At 31.8% G+C, this 21,613-nt stretch overlaps 1 protein-coding gene across 5 annotated transcripts in view; it reads left to right on the forward strand.

Moving 5' to 3' along the window:
* Positions 1-21,613, forward strand: part of LOC126718393 (linoleate 13S-lipoxygenase 2-1, chloroplastic-like) — a 166,646-nt gene that overhangs the window by 64,570 nt on the left and 80,463 nt on the right. For 2 of the 5 annotated variants that reach the window (XM_050420557.1, XM_050420548.1), the window contains exon 2: positions 14,877-15,148. In XM_050420557.1, coding sequence (XP_050276514.1) covers positions 14,877-15,148 — 272 coding nt within the window. Of the gene's footprint in view, positions 1-13,162; positions 13,574-14,876; positions 15,149-21,613 lie in introns of those variants that run through there. The other 3 variants (XM_050420583.1, XM_050420615.1, XM_050420606.1) reach the window with 3 other exon arrangements.

A 21,613-nucleotide genomic window follows, 5' to 3' on the forward strand; every position in this document is an offset into this window, starting at 1 on the left:
AAATGGTTGAAACATGCTAAAACTCACCTATCATAAATTAATTAATTTGTTTAACGTAACTCAATATCAAACAAACTCTGACTTGTATTGTTAACTTATTAAGATAATCTCAACATAATTCTAACTCTGATAGAAGTGTTTTTTTTTTTTTTTTTAATTTTAAATATATTAACATTGATTAGTTTGATGTCTATCAAATATAAATATTTTGCGCAATATTTTCTATGCATTACACAAGTAAATTGCCAGTAGTATAATAGTAAAATGGAAATATTCGACAAATTTTGACTCTAATGCTGCCATGTGGCCCATGTCAGCTTTTGAAAACTTGTATTTTCCTATATATACGCATATATGTCTGAAAACTTTGTTAACAAGAAGGGACGGAACTAGAATTCGAAGTTGGGGGCAAAGTATAAACACAAAAAAAGTTTATGAAAATCAAAACTAACATCTACTCAAATTTTGTCAAATTTCATCCCATTTATTAACATTATAATCTCATATTTTCATAATTTGGATTGATACTGATTTAATCGGTGGTAATTTTTTGGAATTTTGTTCGAAAATTTTCATGAATTAGGACATCAACACTAGAGGCAATGTTGCATTATCAACTTCAAATTATTTGTAATTTTTTCTCTTTAAAAAAAATATATTATAGATAATTTTCCTATCATCAACCATTCAAATAAGAGTTTCACTATTTCCATATTATATAGCTCTATAGTTTCAAAATTTAGTCCAAAAAATAAACCAAACAAACATACCCCAAAAGCTACAACAGCATTAATGTTAATAAATTATTTTCTAAAAATAGTTAATAATTCATAAAATAAACCAACAAACAAGCGTTATCAATTAATAATATTTATTACTAACTATTGCATACATTTGATTCATAGTTCTCACAAGCTTCACTTTTTGATTGCCAGTTTCCAGTTTTTCTATTCTTTTTATTTTTATCTTTTATCTCATTTGTCATTATTTGACCATCTCTTTCAAGACTCAATCATTATTACAAAGGATGATTTCTTAAAAAGTACACAGTAAACTCACACACACAAAACACATTGCGCTAGTAGTCTATCGTAGTGGCAAAATATCTATTGCAGTGGCAAAATAGAGACAGAGGATAGACATCATACAATACTATATTTTTTTCAAAATGGGGGGGGGTGGTGGGTCATGGCCCCCCTCTGCCCTAACGTGGGTCTGTCTCAAGAAATGATAGCTTGAATCACTTAACCATTATAACACCAGACCCGATTATAATCATAAAAGGCAAACTAAGTACTGGTCCTATAGCAACAGTTCAAATGCAACGTTAAAACATGGCGTTACGGACCAGATGGATTTATAGCGGCGTTTTTAGGATCTACAACAACGTTTTGCAAGGGCCGCTATAATTCTCGTATTTTGTAGTGTTTAAATTCATCCTCTCTAATCAGCATGAATTTTTAGGTAATGTGATGTGATAATTTCACTTAGAATGCATACAGATTGTCAACTACTTCAGGAAATTGCAGTAACATTAGCCTTCTCGCTGCAACCCTGTGGGCCTCTTGTTTTTGAAAAAGAAAGATAATATTTGATTCGTGTACTGTTGTTCTGATGAGCTTGCATAATGAACATAGCAATTTTCTCCTTAATAATTGTGGACATGCATGTGATATGACTCAGCTCCGAAAGTCATCTTTTTGATCTGTACACCTTAGTGGAAGCACGTTTATTTACTTGCAGAATAATGGACACTGATACTTACCTAATTTTTTTTTTTAATGAAAAGACCGATAATTTTATTTAAATAAAGGTAAATTCAAGATATCGTGAGTTAAAGTTGACTCAATGAGTTCGAAATTTTTCTTTACCCAAATTGTATGAGAATCTAAATACCTAATATATTGAGTCAAAATAAATGCTGATCTATTACCTAAATTTAAATGAGGGGTAAATATTATTCCACGATGTTATGTTCCATACACATAATGTTTTTATATTTGCATTTCATGTCTTCATTTAACACATGCGATAATGATATGTGCCCCTGCCGAAAGTGCACATTAGTGGGTGTACTATAATTAATTTCTTTAAAAGAAAATTAATTTTCATTTAGAAGAAGTAAACTAAGTTAGTTAATAATTATGATTTTTTGTCTATATAGTTTTACTTTATATAGTTTTACTTTTTATCAGATGGCAAAGAAAATGAAGTCCTGTAAAGAAGTTGTACCAAATTGAGCATTAAAAGTTCAACATTGGTTCATATGAGTCGAGCTCAAGTTCATACATAACTAGTCTATGTGTTTAAATTTAGTTCATTTTATTATAAAATAAATTTGAGCATAAACAATTTGATTAATTTACTATTTCCTCATATATGTAGTATATACTACAACTAAAATTTTGACCTCTTCACAAATTTATTTTAATAATTAAAGATTAAATTATAGCTAAAATTATTGTTTTTGAGTTAATTAAATAGAATAATTATCATTGATAAATATATAAAAATATATATTCACCAACCTTGTATTATTAGAAATTATATATAATCTTTTACTAAAAACTGAACTTTTTATATTATCAATATTATTTGCTAAATAAACATTAAACAAATTTTTTCTCCAATTGAATCCGAATCATTAATAATCGATTTGGCTCATTTACAACGTTGAGAAGACATCATAGATGTGTATAGAACTCAATCATTTTCCTTTTTCTAATTTTTTTTCTCCTAGTTTATTTTCCTTTTAAAATTCTTTTCAATATTTTTCAACCGTTAAACCCTTCAAGCAGACGTTTTGTGCTTTTTGATTCCAATGGGAATTAAAATGCAAGTAATATAAAATTTTACTTTATAAAATGTGAATTTGACACTCTCAAAACAGATGATAATATTTCATTTTTGCATTGTCTCAAAACATGTGAATGAAAACATAAAGGTCCGCAGTGTGTCATTTCATGCATGTTTATTGGTGTAGAATTAAAGCAGACCTAGATCTACAGAAGTTGGTCCAATAATTAATCCTTACTAATTATTGGTGCAGATTCTGCAGAGTGCCTCCCATATGTTGGACCATTCCTGTTCGGCGCCTGACACCTTCATGATTAATTAGGATTTTCATTTTTCTTTTATTTTTTCTTTTCTGAATATATATGTCCACCAATCTCATGGGTCACTCGCTTGGGAATTGTTACTTTAAGAAAAAGTGTCTTAGTCCATTAGCATTGGAGTCATATCTAAGAAAAATTTAACATTTACAGTTTTAAAATCATCTACATCAAAGAATTGTAAAGGTAAGTATTGTAAATTTTTTACTTTAATTGCTACAGTGCAATTCTAAAAATAGAATTTCACTGTAGCAGTATTGTAAAAAAAAATTAATATTTTATCTCTGACTCTCTCTCCTCTATCTCTCATCTCTCTCATTTTTTCTGTTCTCTTCTCTCTCTTCCTTCTCTGTTTCTCCATCTGCTTTCTTGTCTCTGCTCTCCATCTAGGGATGGCAATGGGGCGGGGCGGGGCCGAAGGATGGGATCTTCGTCCCTGCCCCGCATGGTTTTGTCTTGCCCCATCCCTGCCCCGCCCCGTATGACGGGGAATACTTTCTCACCCCATCCCCGCCCCTTGGGGCCCCGCGAAGCCTCGCCTCGTCCCGTAAAACTCTACTTTTTGTTAATTTGCCCTACAACTAGTACAATTTTTTTAATGAAACTTATTTCATTAATAAAAATATATTTGAAATTACAAATTTATCCCATCAAATCAAATCAATTTTTAGAAAAAATTGAATAATATATCCAAGTGTTTAACAAGACAATCATAAAAATAAAATAAAAATCTCATATTATAACACATAACAAAATAAAGACAGAGAATCACATTGAGTAGAATAAAATATGTTAATATTAATATGTTTGTTTAAATAATAGGGTTTTAGGGTATAAAAAATTTACAATCATAACTTTTAGTAATGCAGGGCGGGGCAGGGCAGGGCGGGGACAGGGAGGGGCGGGTCTAAAAATTCTAAATCCATCCCTGCCAGTGCGGGGCGAAAATCTTGCCCCGTAGTGCGGGGCTAAAATCTTGCCCCATCCCCGCCCCACTGCCTTTGCGGGGCAGGGAAAACTCGCGCGGGACAAAGCAGGGAGGGGCGGGTTAAGCGGGGCGGGGAAAAATTGACATGACTCTATCTACTCTCTCATCTCTCTCATTTTTTTTGAATGGGTTTGCTCCGGTGATGATTTTTTTTTAATGGGTTTGCTCCGGTGGCTCCGATGATGATGTTTTTTGAATGGGTTTGCTTCAATGATGATTTTTTTTGAATGAGTTTGCTCCGGTGGCTCCGGTGATGATGTTTTTTGAATGGGTTTGAATGGGTTTGCTCCGGTAGCTCCGGTGATTATGTTTTTTGAATGAGTTTGAATGGGTTTGCTTCGGTGATGATTTTTTTGATCGATGGCCTGGGTTTCAAATCGGCGGCATGGGTTTCAGATCGGTGGCTTGAGTTTGCTAATCGGTGGCTTCTGTGTGTGGCTCTGTAGATGGTTTGTGTTTGTGTGTGTGGCTTTGTTGCTGGTTTGATGTTTGTGTTTGTGTGTGTGGGTGGTGATGAGTTTGGATAGGTTGATCGGTGTATCATGGGTGTGTGTGTGTTGTGTGTTGAACCGGTGCTAGAGGTTGGGAGAGAGAGGAATAAAAATGGTTGTTGGAAAGCCCAGGAAAACGAGACTGAAAAACGGTTGGTTGGAAAGAAATAATAAAGAAGGGTTAAAAAATAATATTTTAATAAAAATAGAGTTTTGGGATATGGAAGTATTGTAAAATGGTATGGTATAATGATAAAGTGGTGTTTTAGAATGGTAAAATAGAGTAGCATTGGAATTTTCCAATGCTAATGCTCTTAGGCTGTATTTGGCAATATTTAAAATATTTTTTAAATGTAAAATATTTTCAGCTGAAAAAGAAGAATATCCAAATCTGGATCGATAATAGTTATATTGCTTCTAAAAATTTCAAGTCTCACAACTGGAGCTGTCAGAAGGTACTTTATTTTTTTACGGAAATTCATAAAGTACTTTTTTTTTTGTGTGTGGATAAATTCGGAAAGTACTTGAAACCAATGTTATTAAATCCGTTCATTTCTAGCCAAAATGGCCGGAATATTTCGTACCGGGATGCAATCTGGAACGGTAATTCCAACTGTTCCACCTCGAGTCCAATTCCGGCCAGTTTCGAGTCATTCCGGCCATTCCGGTCAATTTCAGCCAAAATTTACATTTCGGCCGGTAGCATTTTTTAGCCCCCCCCCCCCCCCCTCCCCAAAAAAAAAAAAAAAACTTAAACTAACACAGCATGTTTCCACCTAGCACTGATTGCCTGAAGAAGTTCAAATCAGATCTGCTACAAGGCTACCAAATGATTTGAAAAAAACGAAAAACAAAGGAAGAAGAAGAGAACAGAAATTTAGAGCAGTTGTGGAGGAAGCTCAAATTTTAGCTACGTTTGAAACTTTCTTCTTCAATCTTGCACTTAAACTTTTGGTCTGGGTCTCTGAAACTTTCCAAGAAGTACTTCTATAAGTGTAAAAGTAACCGATGGGAATATGAAACAAAGAAGAAAGAGTGGAGGAGAAAGTGTAAGTCATTGCACGTGGGTGATGGAGTGGGATTAGGTGAAAAGGGGGCTTCCTAGAAGCTTCCTAGTTTATAAATATTAACATGTTTATTTATAAAAATACTCAAATTTGAATTTTAAAATAATCAATCTAATCACTTTATTATTATAGTAATATTTCTTTTAAAACACTATGTTACATTCATTAAATGATGCTATTACATTTATAAAATTTGGCTTAAGAATGGCAATGAGTAATAACATTTTTTATTAATTACTAATATATATATATATATATATATAAAGTGGTAATTTTGAAACGGTCTAAAACAGTACGCCAAAATAGGCTAATACCGAAATATTTTGTTCCAATAGACAAATTGAAACGGGCACTGAAACGATATTCATAACATTGCTTGAAACACAACAAGTTAAAATTTCGTCTTGATTTTTGCACCATTCTCGATCCTAGGTTGGCTTCCATTATATAATTTTACAATTATATTAATACTACACATTTTTACGCACATTCTGTCACAATTGTCTTATGTGATTTACTGTAATTGATTGTCTGTCATTATTACATGAACTAACTATTTTTTCTCCACTAACAATCTGTCACATAAGAAAATTGTGGAAAATGTATATAATAATGTGTAATACTAGATTGTTGATAATTTTATTGTCAAAATTGGGACCTCTCTCTCTCTCTCTCTCTCTATATATATATATATATAACCAATTTACTTGATTGGACTAGATATCACTCAAGTCTATCAATTTTGAAACAAAAAGTCGAGTATAGCACAAAAACAATCATTCATACCATTTTAGAGCATCCACAGTAGTGGAGCCAAATTTTTAGCTTTTTAACACCACAAAAAGTCACTTTATCTATTTTACCTTCTTACATCCAACAGCAGTGGTTTTATTTTAACTTTTAACACAATAAAATAATATTTCATTCAACCACCAAAACACAACCACATCCACCATCAAAGCCATAGAAATCACTACACAGAGACACGGAGAGAGAAAACGTAGCGTGAACGCAAAATGAAATGCAGAAGAAAGAATAAAAAATAAGAAAAATAGTGTGAACGCAAATTTTTTTTTTTTTTTTATAATTTTTACCTTTCAACTACCGTGTATAGCCAAAAATAGCTATGCATTATAGCTGTGGAGCTAAAAAAATATTGTTTTGGCTTTACTATTGCAGGGTACATTTTGAGTTTTAGTGGTGTCAAACATAGCTATATAGCTATTTAACACCACTATTGTTAGTGCTCTTATAATTAAACTTAATTGACCTGAGAATTTGGGTATACGAAGAAAAAAAAAACTATACAGAAGAAAACCCTAATCAATGACTTTATTTTTTTGACTTACACATCACACCGGTAGCACATAAGTACTAGCTTTTTTACTTTTGATAGGGGACCAGAGGTTCATTTGATCAATTAATCATCTAATTAGCTGTTTCACCAAATTGAAGATGCAGTGCAATCTCCATTGAAAATACACTGTAGTCTCCATTGAAAATACTATAAAAACGTAACAGTACAACAGCAGTAGCGACATTAATTCCCAAAAATTGTGTTAGGTCTACTCCAAATTACTAAATAATGTTCTTCCAACCTGTAGTTCACCAATAATAATGAAATTAGTACCATTGCACACCCTTGGTGTAATAGTCATTCTACAAGTACAAAATTTTTGTGGGGTAGAGGAAGTAAGGGCTGTGTTCAAGTTTACAAGAGGGAGATTCACACATTTATACACTTAGATTATTTTAGAGTAGAATTTCTATCTTGTATAAAAAAATAAAAAATGAAATTAGTGCATTCAAAAGCTAGCACTCAATTGTTCACCTCAGAGGATGTGTTACTCTTAATTTTGGCTTATTCAAAAGCATTCAATTGTCCCCGCACACCATAAAACTCTTTTTTTTTTTTTTTTTTTTTTTTTTTAAATATTTTTGGATGCATGGTGAAATCCATTTTCAAATTAACCTTATTTGAAACACCATAAATTTTTAAGATCTATTTTGCTGCTAACTTCTATTTATTTTATAATCAGAGTGATATTTTTAGATTATTTATAATGATGTCTTCTATGAACTCATGAAGTATATTGAGAGTGGTTGTGTGTGAACCAAGAATAACAAGCCCATTCACCAAACTGTGTTGAGCCCATGTCTACTGGGATGACCTCAACCCAACATGGCCCCACATGCCCTAGCAATTAGGGAAATGCTTGGGGTGCGCCCAAAATAAGAGATAATGCCTCAGGAGAGTTTGCTTACTAAGAATAAGAGTGCTCTAGGAAAGTTCGCCGGCCAAGCAATAAAACTTGGCGTCAGGTACAAGTTACAAGGGATTCACCTCAATGGCAAACTAGATGCACGGGAATAATGGCTTAGATTGAAGAAGCCATTCACGCTCCATAAGCGAAGGGACTCACCTATGTGTCAGAGATTCCCTCATCATGACCACCCCACTCAAAGAAGGGTATAAATAGGGAATGATGGGAATGAAAAAGGGGTTGGAACAAAAAATTGGGGGAGAGATACATGAGAGAAAAGTAAGAGAACTCTGATCAAGGGTGAAGGAAGTCCTGCACGAACTTCAGAAAGGGAGCTTAGCTGTTTGAAAACCTCCATGGCCGAGTTGAATATAAGGCAATCCAGTACTGAAGCATCATCGTAGAATCACTAGTGATACCATCCATTGTTCTTTGGACCTTCCATTGTGAGATAAGCCCAACCCAAGATACAAATAAATTGGGTGGTTAGGACCCAATCAAGAACATACCACCACAGGTTGTTAGTTCATTTGTTATCATCTCCTTCATGGTCTTTTTTTTTTTTTTTTTTTTTTTTTTTTTTTTTTTAACTATAACTTTCTTTTATGATGAATAGTTTGCCAGCATTTTTACCAAGCCCCTTGTTCCTTGTCTCTCCCTCATACTTCTCTCCTAACTTAAGCTAGTGTCAAATTTACCATTTTGAGTTTGAAGAAGATGTTATTTTATATCCTTTTAGGATCCAAGCTTATTGTAAAGTCCAACATATTCCTGCACTTATTGCTCAAGAAACCTAATCCTACTAGAATTATAATAGGGTTAGGCTAAGATTTTACGATGTCCAGTTTTATTGCATGAATAGCAATTCACAGGGATAGAACTAGGATTTGAAGTTGTTGGGGGGTGGGGGGGGGGGGGCAAAGTATAAACACAAAAAAGTTTATGAAAATCAAAACTAACGTCTACTCAAGCTTTGTCGAATTTCATCCCATTTATTAACATTATAATCTCATATTTTCACAATTTGGATTGATACTGATTTAATTGGTGGTAATTTTTTGGAATTTTGTTCGAAAATTTTCATGAATTGGGACATCAACACTAGAGGCAATGTTGCATTATCAGCTTCAAATTATTTGTAATTTTTTCTCTTTAAAAAATCAAATATTATAGATAATTTTCCCATCATCAACCATTCAAATAAGAGTTTTTATTATTTCCATATTATATAGCTCTATAGTTTCAAAATTTAGTCCAAAAAATAAACAAAACAAACATACCCCAAAAGCTACAAGAACATTAATGTTAATAAATTATTTTCTAAAAATAGTTAATAATTCATAAAATAAACCAACAAACAAGCGTTATCAATTAATAATATTTATTTCTAACTATTGCACATATTTGATTCATAGTTTCCTAGACACGGCAAACGAGTTAGAATTTTCTGACTCGACCCAAAAAATACCTGATTCGAACCCGATTTTTTTAACATGAAGCAAAAACAGGTTGACCCGTGACCCGACCTGACTTTTTTGCAAATCAATCCAACCCAACCCGGATAACCCATGACCCGACTTGTTAAAAAAATTTCACTAAAAACATATTTAAACTACATCGTCATGATACTAAGGGTCCGTTTGGATTGAACTTATTGTTGCTGAAACTGAAAACTGAAAACTGAAAACACTGTAGCAAAATTATTTTTAAATGTGTGAATAGTATCGTGGGACCCATTTTTAATATTTTTTAAGCTGTGAACAGTGCCAAATAGTGTATGAACAGTGTCAAATAGTGTATGAACAATACCCTTGTCCCCCTAAAGCAGAAACGGTGCAGGCAAAAAAAAAAAAAAAAAAAAAAAAAAAGATAAAACGCAAAACGCAGACTCCACTTTCAGCTGGATCCAAACGCCTCCTAAGTATGTAAAGCACAAAGCACCATAATCAAACTAATGCAATAGTCAACAAAGCATTAAAGCTTCACGAATCACAGCCAATAAAGCATTAAAGCTTCAGCTCTCCATTGCCTCCACAGCCATGACAAATTGACAAAAGAGAATGAGACACCTAGTCTCTTGACAAGACAACACAAGTTACAGTGTTACACAACACAACCATTAAAAAAAGGAAAAAAATCTAATGAGCTTGACTAGCTTAGCTGTAGTCCAAACTTCCAAAGCCAATTACGGAATTACCAAAGGCACAATTCAGTCACAGACTCACAAACATGAAAGAGTGAAAGTGTGAAACACTGAAGTCTGAAATGTGACAGCCACATCCACAAGGGCCAAAGCGTCAAAGCCTCCTCAGTGAGTTAGTTCCTCACTTCCTCTGCTCGTCTCTTGCGCTGCGCCCCTAGCCCTCTGCCCTTCATTTATAGGGGTGTGCATGGGTTAGATTGAGTCGGGTTGAGGAGATTTTTTGACCCAATCCATCAAGGTGGGTAAAAAAAAAATTCAACCTAATTCAATCCATCACATAAGTCCAACCCAACCCAACCCACATGGGTCGGATTGGGTCGGGTTGAACCCATGGATTTAACAATTTTTTATTATTATTATTATTAAATTGAGTAGAAAAAAAATATTAATATATTAAAAAAACCTAAAGATTAGTATGAATGTAACTCCTTAAAGGCAAACAACACTAATGGCTAAACAACAATAGTAATTTATTAGGATTTGTGTGAACTAATTGACTTTTATATAGGATAGGAAGAACTGGCTATTTAAAAAAATTTATTAATTATATAATATATTATATATATATATATATATATTAAATTAGTATTAGTAGGAGGAACTAAGGAAATGCTGCTTTACCGTTGGTTTTTTTTTAAATTATTAAATATTATTTATATATATATATATATATATATAAAAGTGCCCTACAATTGATTTTTTTTTAAATTATTAAATATAAAATATATTTTAAATATATATTAAATATGGGTGGGTCAGGTCGGGTTTGGCGGGTTTGTAATTTTATAATCCAAACCCAACCCGACCAGCCATAAAATTTTTTTTGTAACCCAACCCAACCCACCAAGCCTTAAAAACCGACTCAACTCGGCGGGCCGGGTTGGGTTGGATCGGGTTTGGCGGGTCGGTGGGTTTTTTGCACACCCCTATTCATTTCACACTTCCACCCTTTTTCAGTTTCAAGCTTGCGCCTCTCTACCTCTACACTTTCAGCTCCGCCTCTGCCCTCTACTCTTTTCTCTTTGTGACTGTCTGTGCCTCTACTCTTTTCTTCTTAGTTCTTTCAATCCTTAAGAGGAGCACGAATTGTGCTTTTGATGTGTTCACATCAGCACCGTAGTGTCTTTTGGCTTTGGTGAGGCCTGAGGAGCAAGGGAATCCCAATTCTTTAATATTAGTGTACAATGCATGTGCATGTTATACATGTTGGTAAATTACTAAATTAGATGTATACATTAGTTGGTTGTACTCCATTATAATTTGTGATTCTTTATTTGTCATTTTCATTTTCTCTTCCTATTTTAAATAAATCGAAAATTATACCAAGATTAGCTTCTAGAAAGCTAGAACAAGAGTTGTACCAAATTTGGATATCAAGCGTCTAGTGGTAATTGGTAACAGTATCACTAGTGAGAATTTAATCACAATTGAGGAACTCATAAACGATTGATAAATTGCATCTATTTCCCAAAAAAAAAAAAAAAAAAACTTGATTGAAAAATACGGGTCAATCGATCCAACCTAACCCGACCCGACCCGACCCAACCCACAACACAATTGACTCGCAAACCTGCCCTTACCCGCCCCGCCTTTTTGCCATGTCTATAGTTCCCATAGGCTTCACTTTTTGACTGTCAGTTTACAGTTTTTCTATTATTTTTATCTTGTTTGTTCTTTTTTTACCATCTTTTTTTTCAAATTCAAGAGTCAAGACTCAATCATTACTATAAAGGATGGTTTCTTAAAAAATACACAATAAACTCACACACACAAAACACATTGCACTATCAGTCTATCGCATAGAGAGGATAGACATCATAGACATCATACAGTGCTATATTTTTTTCAAAATGGTCGGGGGAGGGGGCCCATGGCCCACCTCTGCGTGGGTCCTTATCTGGGCAATTCAGTTTAATCTCTCTACATAGAGGTGTTTTTTTTTTTTGGTTATTATGATTTTTCCTTCCTCTTCTTTATTTTCAGACTTTTTACATTATCAAGGATTCAAGGGTATTTGGAATTTCTCCACGTGCAATACAAATCACATTTAAATAACATTTTTTACATGACATAATAAATAAATAAATAAATAAATTGAATCACATATAATTTTACTTTTATATATATCTGATTGCATACTAGTGCGGTAGTTATTTAGAAAATTTACGAGGATAATATGCTAACGAATCTTCCTTTGTCTCTTCCACCATTTGACATTATTATATTTTTGAAGCCACCACTTGGTATTTTTAAATTAAATCACGTTTTCACACATTTTGATCCTTATTTTTCTTTTTAATTTCATAAAAGGTCGTCAAATAATTTAAACACAAGTGACGTTGGGGCTAGGACCACATATTTGGTTGAAAGATCCAAATCCTTCTGGCCTATTCAAGCCAATCAACGGATGATGTTGTGGATTGGGAATGTGATTTATTTTTGGATGGAGATTGGGAATGGAATTTTAGTTCTTTTTTGGAAGAACCCAAAATTTAGAGGAATAAAAAGAAATAATAAAGACACAAAATTTTTTCCAATAATTTATGTGTCAAGTTGAGATTAGAACAATATTATTTTTAACAAATTAAAGGTCTTGTAATTCAATCAGTTCGCACATGTGATTCTCAAAAAAAAAAAAAAAAAAAAAAAAAAAGTTCTCACATTTTGGTGTTTTTAGTGTAGATATTTAGAATTCAATTCCTTCCATTTTTTCCATTGCAATTATTGAATTATATATATGAAAAAAATATTATATAATTCTACCACTATATTAATTTTATAAACATAGAAATGAATGAGAAAAATGAAAATTGAAAATAACCTCATTTTAATTGCTTATACCTAACTATACTATTGAAAATGTTTTTTTTTTAATTTTCTTCCTACCTCGGTCCGGATAATGTAGACCGAGTCTCTTGCAATCTCACTTTGACAATTCTAACCTTAAATATTTCACGTGGAAATGAAAAACAATAGCGCGTATGAATCTCGCGGATGTATTTCTTAACATGCTATATCTAATATGTCTATATAAATAAGTGCTTAGGTACCAAACTCTTACACAAATTAAAGTTTAACCATAGATTCTCTAACTACCAAAAATGCTGAAACCACAGCTTCACCTCCCAAATTCCACCAAAGTTCCCTTCCTGTTACACAAGCCATTCATCCATGGCAATTTGAATGCTTCACTTCCCATTTCAATGCACTCATTCTGTAGAAAAAACAAACATATTGTTCGAGTTGGGTTCAATCCTAACAACATAAAGGCTCAGGCTGTGGCAAGTTCTACAGAGAAGAGTGTTTCTGTGAAAGCCATTGTAACTGTGAAACCTACTGTTGGTGGGTTCCTCACAAACCTTGGGATAGACCGAGGGCTAGATGATATACAGGACTTACTTGGTAAAACCCTTCTCTTGGAGCTCGTTCAAGCAGAGCTTGATCCTAGTAAGTATTGGTCCAAGAAAATAAAATAAGCATATATATGGCAATATTTTAGCTATTATATATAGAACGTAAATTTGAAGGAAGAGTTTGTGGTTTTTCTTCTCCATTTTGATTTTTTTTTTTTTAAAAAAAAAAAAAAATCGACTCTTAGTTTTGGTTTGATTCTTTAATTTCCTCGTTATTTATTTACTTTTTCTTCTGTTTGCATTGAGTTTCTTCCTCTCCTTCTCCTTCTTCTTTGCAATGAATTTCTTTGTTTTCTTCCTCTACTTATTTTACAAATTCTACATATTATGTGTGAAGACTAGAGTTAAGTGGGTACCAATTCGATGCCCCCATTTTAAGAATATATGCTGCAAGCAGAAAGATATCTATAACTCTTGAGCTCTAAATATTTCCTTGGATCAAATTTAAAGGAGTCCTTTATTTATTTATTTATTTATTTATTTTATAGGGAAAAAGGGTCCTTATAAACTAAAAGGAAAAACTTTTTGCTGAAGTTCCGGGTATCATTTTTTAATTTTCTTCATTTTAATAACATATAAAAAAAATAAAGTTCAAGAGTTTGTACAGCACAAGAACAAAGATTCTCTATCTTACAATCAAAAAAAAAAAATCTCTATCTTACAGTGAATGTTCTATTTTACATTCCACAGTATGTTATAATTTTTTTTAATAATTAAAAATAATAATAAATATGTGATAAGTTTTATTTGATGGACCATAGATAGAGCACCCATGTTGAGGGTTTTTATTCACAACAAACAATTTATAAAGCCGCTAAAGGTTGAAGATTTTTGTTCAAAATATGATATTCACCACCAAATAGATAGATTATTCTTCCAATATCTTTACTCTCAGAAAATTCAATATGTGTGTGTGTGTAAGTTATTGGTGCTTGTTTATATATGTAGGAGAGAGATAGCGATTAGCGAGAGAGAGAAAGATAGAAATAATCAACTTATGAATTTTCAAGTGCATTATGAGTTTATGACTTTGCCATTAAAATGAAAAAAATAATAATAACAATAATCTAGCTGTCCTTAACAAATGGTCCCATATGGTCCCAATAAACTGAGATATAGAAAATGCAAAGATGAAAACGTCGGTCCCAAATAAAAAAGGAAAAAACGTACGAAATACAGAAATTAGGTTGGGTTTTAAGTGTCAATGATAGAGGACATAAAATAAATGTACAATTAATTTATGTACGTATTAGAGTATGCTTTCAAGGCTACATCTATTGAACTGTATGTTGATGTGACTATTTATGTAAACTATCTAAATTTTTTTATTCTTGAAGAGACGGGATTAGAGAAGGACACAATCAAGGGTTACGCACACAGGACGAAGGGCGAAGAGAACGGTGTGGTGAAATATGAGTCAAGCTTTGAAGTTCCAGTAGATTTTGGAGAGATTGGGGCTGTTTATGTGGAGAATGAGCACCACAATGAGATGTATCTTCAGGATATTATCCTTGATGGCTTCTCTAATGGCCCTGTTTATGTGAACTGTAATTCATGGGTGCATTCAAAGTATGACAATCCTCAGAAGAGGGTCTTCTTTTCAAACAAGGTCAGCCTCTTTTAAGCATTTACTGGTTTTAAAAATTCTCTAAAATAGATAATTAACATATGCTCTAAGAGTTTACATTAACCAGACTCTATATATACTCCATACTTTCAAACAAATATAAATGAATTGCTTACACAAGTACATATAGACATGATCAAATTACTATGCTTGTACATCACCTTCAAACAAACATAAATGCATTGCATACAGAAGTACATATAATTATAAAAACGTGCTTGCCCACTTGCAGAAAAAAAAAAAAAAAAAAAAAAGACCTTGCTTGTAGTTGTACATCAATGTAGTAGAATATTGATATTTTAAATTAAGGATTTGATTCATATAATTATCATTTATGAGTCAACAAATTATTAGGAATAAGAATCCAATGCTGGAATTCAGCAAAAAAAAAAAAAGAATCCAATGCTGGAGGTAAAAGACAAACACCTTTTTATTCCAATGGCAGTTAGACTTGAACTTTTGAGAAGGAAACTGGATATTCCATTAAAACTGGATATTCCATTTAGACTGGAACTTAACCCGTTATAAACTATGATCATTAATTCAACTAATAGATCATTGGTTAAATTGTAAGCTCAATTAAAAGCAAAAAAAAAAAAAAAAAAAAATTGTAAGCTCAATTAAAATACAATAAAAAATTAAGAATATGTTACAAAAATCTAAAATAAATTAACAATCAATAACCAGTTTTTGAAAAATTACAAAAAAAAATTATTTAAAATATTCACCAATAAAATAGATAAGCATTTAGTGGCATACTTAAAACAATACTAATTATTGAGCACTCTTTGTATAAGATAAACATAATGTGCTCAACAATTTTTTTTTTTTTAGGATCAAACCCTTAAATTACATTTTATAAATAGATAGAGTCAATATTCAAACAATTATCTCGATGATAAATTAAAAAAAAATATTAAGTTTAACTTATCAAAAAAATATATAATCAAAGGATAAAAGGTCAAAACAAGTAAAAGTAAAAATAATTCGGTTAAAGAAAAATATTATTAAAAGAAATGAAAAGAATTTAAGCTATTATGAAATTTTATAATTTCTTCATAATAACTTTATATAAATGAAGAGATACAATTGTGGAAATAATTGCAAATAAGGAATATATTATATTCATTGATTTCTTTCCTTAACATGGTATTTTTTTTTATTCAGAAAAAAAAAAAGAAAAAGAAAAGAAAAGAAAGAGAGTAACAAGAACAGCTTTAGTCAATCACCTACAGTGTGCATTTTGTTTGTTTCTCAAGGGGAAGCAAATGTACTCTTATTTTTGACATGAGAGATAAACAGAGGTCTCTTGGTTTCAAGAGAAAGGAAAAGAAGTAAAAGTGAAAGGAAAAGTAAGAGAGGAGAAAAGGAAAAGAAAACACTTTCTTTTATATGTTTGGAAATGGGGAGAAAATGAGAAAAGAAAGAAGTAATCCTTTGTTTGACTTGAAGAGGAAAAAGAAAAGAAAAAGAAAAATTATTATTTCTACTTTTATGCCCACATAAATTAGGAAGAGAAATATTGGGAGAGAGATATAAAATATAAGAACAAAAGTGAAAATTCAAGCCATAAAAAGTCAAAAATGTGGACTCCACTTTTTTATTTGGGTTTTTCTGCTTCCTTTTCCGCCCAAATTGGCCGGATTGCAGAATGTGGACCCGGAGAATTTGTTTTCTATACATTTCTTTTCTCCTCTATAATCCAGCACAATTCTCATTAAATTTTTGGTCATAATTTTCATCAAATAAGAAATGATACAAGCAAACCCAATAATACTCAGATCAAAACAATCTCTCAAAAAATCAAAATATAGGAAGATAATGTCTACAGTTCTTTTATGGTCACTTCATCACAAGCCTTTTTTTTTATTTTTTTTTATGAGATGCTTTCTGAATAGTTAGCCTATATGATTGTGTTATTGTCACTATATCACACTTTTTTTTCCCCTTTCTTTTGGACCATGCGGAAACAGTTGCATAATTATTTTGTTTTCCACAAAAGATAGTGTAAACTTTTCTATTTTTATTTTTTCCCTTTCTCCTAAACAGACCTTGGCTCATTAAGTACTTAAAGTAATGGATTGGCATGAGATTAAGATAATTTTGCGAGTAATAAAATAAAAAATAGAGTAACAATTTCCTACTTTCTCTATTTTTTTCCCCTCAATAACTCTAAATTATTCAGCTAGATAAATGAACAACATATGCAATTATTGTTTGTTGAATAGAACTCTTTTGCAGTTTAGGGGGCCAACTCTCTATTCTCTAATTGTCCTTTCTGGCTTGCATATATTTTTTTTTATAAAAAAAAATGATAGAATTTTAATTTATAATGTTAATTTTATAACAATTTTTTTTTATCAAGTTAATACACCAATTAATTTTTGGTGTAAAACAAGATTTGAATCCCAATTTTTTTATTCTATCATAAAAAACTTTACATCGATTAATTAATTTCTCTTGCTCGGAGCAACTGAATTCTCCATAAAAAGAAAAAAGAAAATGGAATTTCATCATAAGTTCACCCCAGGACAAGAAAATGTTTCTGTTGACGGCGACATATCGTTGGTATTCAAGTTCATTGGCTATATATGCTTGTCAATTTCTTACTCCTTTGTACGTAACAAAAGTCATTAAATGAATCCCATCCAAAAAAAAAAAGTCATTAAATGAACGGTGAATCCCATTTCATGAATAGTGTTCGCATCTTTTGAGATTTATATAGTACTACCAGTACTCTGTTAAAAACTTAAAGCGCCTCTTTTTTTTTTTTTCTTTTGGGGCAAAGTACCCTGTCAAAGCTGAGATCTTTTTGGATCATGTTCTTTTAATAATATTGTTTAAATATTATAAAAATATCTGTAAATTAGAAGGTGTTATAAAAATACATATTATATTGTTTAATTTAATTAACCAAAAAAATGATGGACGCAACCAAACATGCCTTTATTTGCTCATGTTTTGCTGCCTAAGTTAAACTCATACATGTGATTATTTGTGAAGTTGGTCCTCCTTTTAGGCATATATTAATAAAATCTTGGGATATGTTAATATGTGCCTTATGACATACATTAGTAAACTATTTTAGAAACTTTTTTATAAAAAAATAAAAAAAGTAATTACCTGTTTTGATAGTTTTTTCAATTCTTCATAAAAGCTTTTCTAAAATGAACGATTGATGTGTGCTCTTAAGACATTTATTAATATTTTCTTAAAAGCCAATTAAACTGCTATGCATGGTTTATTTTTGTCATAAGCCATAGATTCAAAACCTAGTTGTTTTAAGTTTCTCAAAAAAAAAAAAAAAAAAAAAAAAAAAAAAAAAAAAAAAACCTAGTTGTTTTAAAGGAGAAAAAGTAATATTAGGAATACCATTTTTCTAACCTTTTTTTTTTTTTTCACAACTATTTATATTACATGTCATAATTGAAGTAACACTATTTTTAATTGAGTTTAGTGTTGACATCATTTAAAAAAAAATCATATATCAATTATCATAAACTATGTTTAACAATTGTTAGAAGATATTACATTCTTAGGGAATAAAAATCAATTGGACCACAAGTTTTTTTCAAAATTATGAACCAGGCATTCAACCACAAGTCACAGAATTATGATTAGATTTTTCAATGCATCACCCATCAAAATCACTGAGGTTACTGGACCACTGGGATGGCAGGAAGAAATATGAAATCTTATCTCCATCCTATCAATTAGGATAGATAGAAAAATCAAATGCCAAGGACAATCCTGATGACAGGTGCCATAATTATAGTGATAACCAGGGGTCCACCATTTGTGTTTGATTTAGTGTATGTTTAGATTTTCTGCTGCGTCTCACCTTTTTTTTAGTGGGTCCTGTGTACTGTTTATGAGACTTACAAGTACTTTTTTTAACAAAAATAATTTTAAAACTGGGTCCCACGATACTATTCATGTATTTAAAAATTATTTTGCTATAATGTTTTCAATTTTCAGTAATAAGTGGTATCCAAACACATCCTTAGTGAGTGTTTGGATTCATGTTTGTGTTTTTTGCATATTGTTATTTTTTTTTTCTTTTTGTTTCTTTTTTCTAGTGCGTATGAACAGTAACCGCACTGTTCATGCACATGGATTCACTGTGCTGGAGACAAAGTACACTGTTCATGGGTTCTACAGCACTATTCACACATTTAAAAATTATTTTACTACAGTATTTTCAATTTTTAGCAAAATAAATTGTATCCAAACGGACCCTTAGTATCCGTTTGGATACAGCGTTTTCAGCTTTTTGGGATGTTCAGCGTGTGGGACCCACGGCTACAGTACCTGGAACTAAAATACGTAGCTGTTTTTTCCTCAATACACCTTTTCAATAATTCTTTAGTTCGTGTACTAGCATGCGTGTACTGTTCCTTTTCTTTTCATTATTTTTTTTTTAAAGAACTTGTTCTTTGTGTTCTTCCTAGCAAACCCAGCAAACCTAACAAAACAATGAAACCAAAACCGTTTTGGAAGTATCCGTTTTGGAAGAACACGACTATTCATGTTCTTAAAACCTAGCAAACCCATCAAAACAGAAGATCAAAACAGTGAAACCAAAACCAAGATAGAAGCCACCAATCTGAGATTAAACCTATCAAACTCATATGAAAAAAAAATCAAAACCGATCTACCCATCAAACCCATATGAAACCAAAACCAAATCAAACCTATCAAATTCGAATGAAACCAAAACCAAATCAAACCCATCAAATGGATAGACCCATCAAACGCAAATCAAACCCATCACCAATCTCAACCACCGAGTTCCTATATCAAACCCATCAAACCCACTGCCGATCAACCCATCAAACCCACCGCGGATCAACCCATCCACCACCACCGAGTTCCCAAATCAAGAAACTAAAACATTAGATCTTCATAAGACCAAAACCCTAGCCAAACCTCAATCAATAAAACCCACAAAACCAAACCAAACAAAACCCACTTTGCCATTGTAACCAGTAAACAAAAACAAAACGAAGTGAACCAAGAAAGGTGTTAGGGTGGGAGAGGAGTGAAATTGGAAGAGGGTGAAATGGGTTTATCGAAGGAAGAGTAAACCAAAGGGAACCCAATCTTCGCCGACGTTAGATTGGGTTGTCTTCCTTGTGGATTTCTCTTTTGAGCTCTTTACCTACTTCAGACTGGGTTGTCTTCCTCATGGATTTCTCTGGTCGGCGTGGACTTCTCTTCTCAAAGACAGGCATTAGGGTGGGAGAGGAGTGAATAAAAAAAAAAGCAAAAACGCGTAGCTTAAATACTTTCAACTAAGCTATAGTAGTTGGCCCCAAAAATAATCAGCTGGCGTTTAAAATTATTTGATACAGTGTTTTCAGTTTTCAGTAAAATCAGCGATATCCAAACGAACCCTTACTTATTGTATTGTGTTTATGACCAATCTTTTTTATGATTTATTTCATTAAAGCAAATCTTTTTAATCAGATTTAAAAAAAGAAAAAAGATTTAAAATGAAAAAGATGTAAAATACTGGCATAAAAATAAAAGGATAAAAAAAATTGATCCCTAGCTAATGTTTGGACTAATGTGAGACATTATCCAAAATTTCATAAATATCCAATTTAACCCTAAGTTCAATAATTCTAAACATCGTTTCAAAGTTATTTAGTTCCTTGAAACATTCTTCTACTTCTTCATTTTTGGTTGATGCCCATCTCCGTGGGACTGTATTGTTACAATTAACTTAACCATAAATTAGCTTTATGAAAATGAACATAAATAATACTAAGTGCAGTTTGTGTTTAGGGGACAAATTGGATATTTTTGAAAACTTTGAGTAGTACATACTTGACATTAGCCTAAACATTAAGGATAATTTTTGTATTTTACCCAAATAAAAGGAGTAAAATATCACTTATTTATGTTTTTATTATTATAATACATAATTCAATTGATACTCTCTTTTTAAATTAATTTAATCACAGCCATAAGATATCTAATTATTTAAATAAATTATTTTTAACCACTTCTGTTACATCATTAATGAAAGATAGTCATATGAGAATTAGTCAAATAAATTACTTTCCATTATATAAAACCATTGATGAAAGTTAGTCATATATTTGAGAATAAGCAGGTATGATCAGATATAGAGATATGGATGAGTGAGTGCATATATGTAAATCTCATGTTTCTGATTTCCCTAATAATTTTTAACAGAGGGTGGACAGAAGCAGTCTATTAAAACAATGGGATGATGCCATAATGGATAACTCATGAGGCTTGATTATGAATATATAAAACCTAAGGGATGTCAATATAATTCCATACAAATCATTTGAGTTTTTGATACCAAATATAATAAATATTTCATGCATATTTCATAATGTAACAAAGCAATTAATGTAAATGTTGTCTCTTTTTAACACTTCTTGTTGATATATATATTTTTTGGATTGTGAC

Source organism: Quercus robur, chromosome 1 (assembly GCF_932294415.1).
Source record: "Quercus robur chromosome 1, dhQueRobu3.1, whole genome shotgun sequence".
In the NCBI taxonomy this organism is placed as follows: domain Eukaryota; kingdom Viridiplantae; phylum Streptophyta; class Magnoliopsida; order Fagales; family Fagaceae; genus Quercus; species Quercus robur.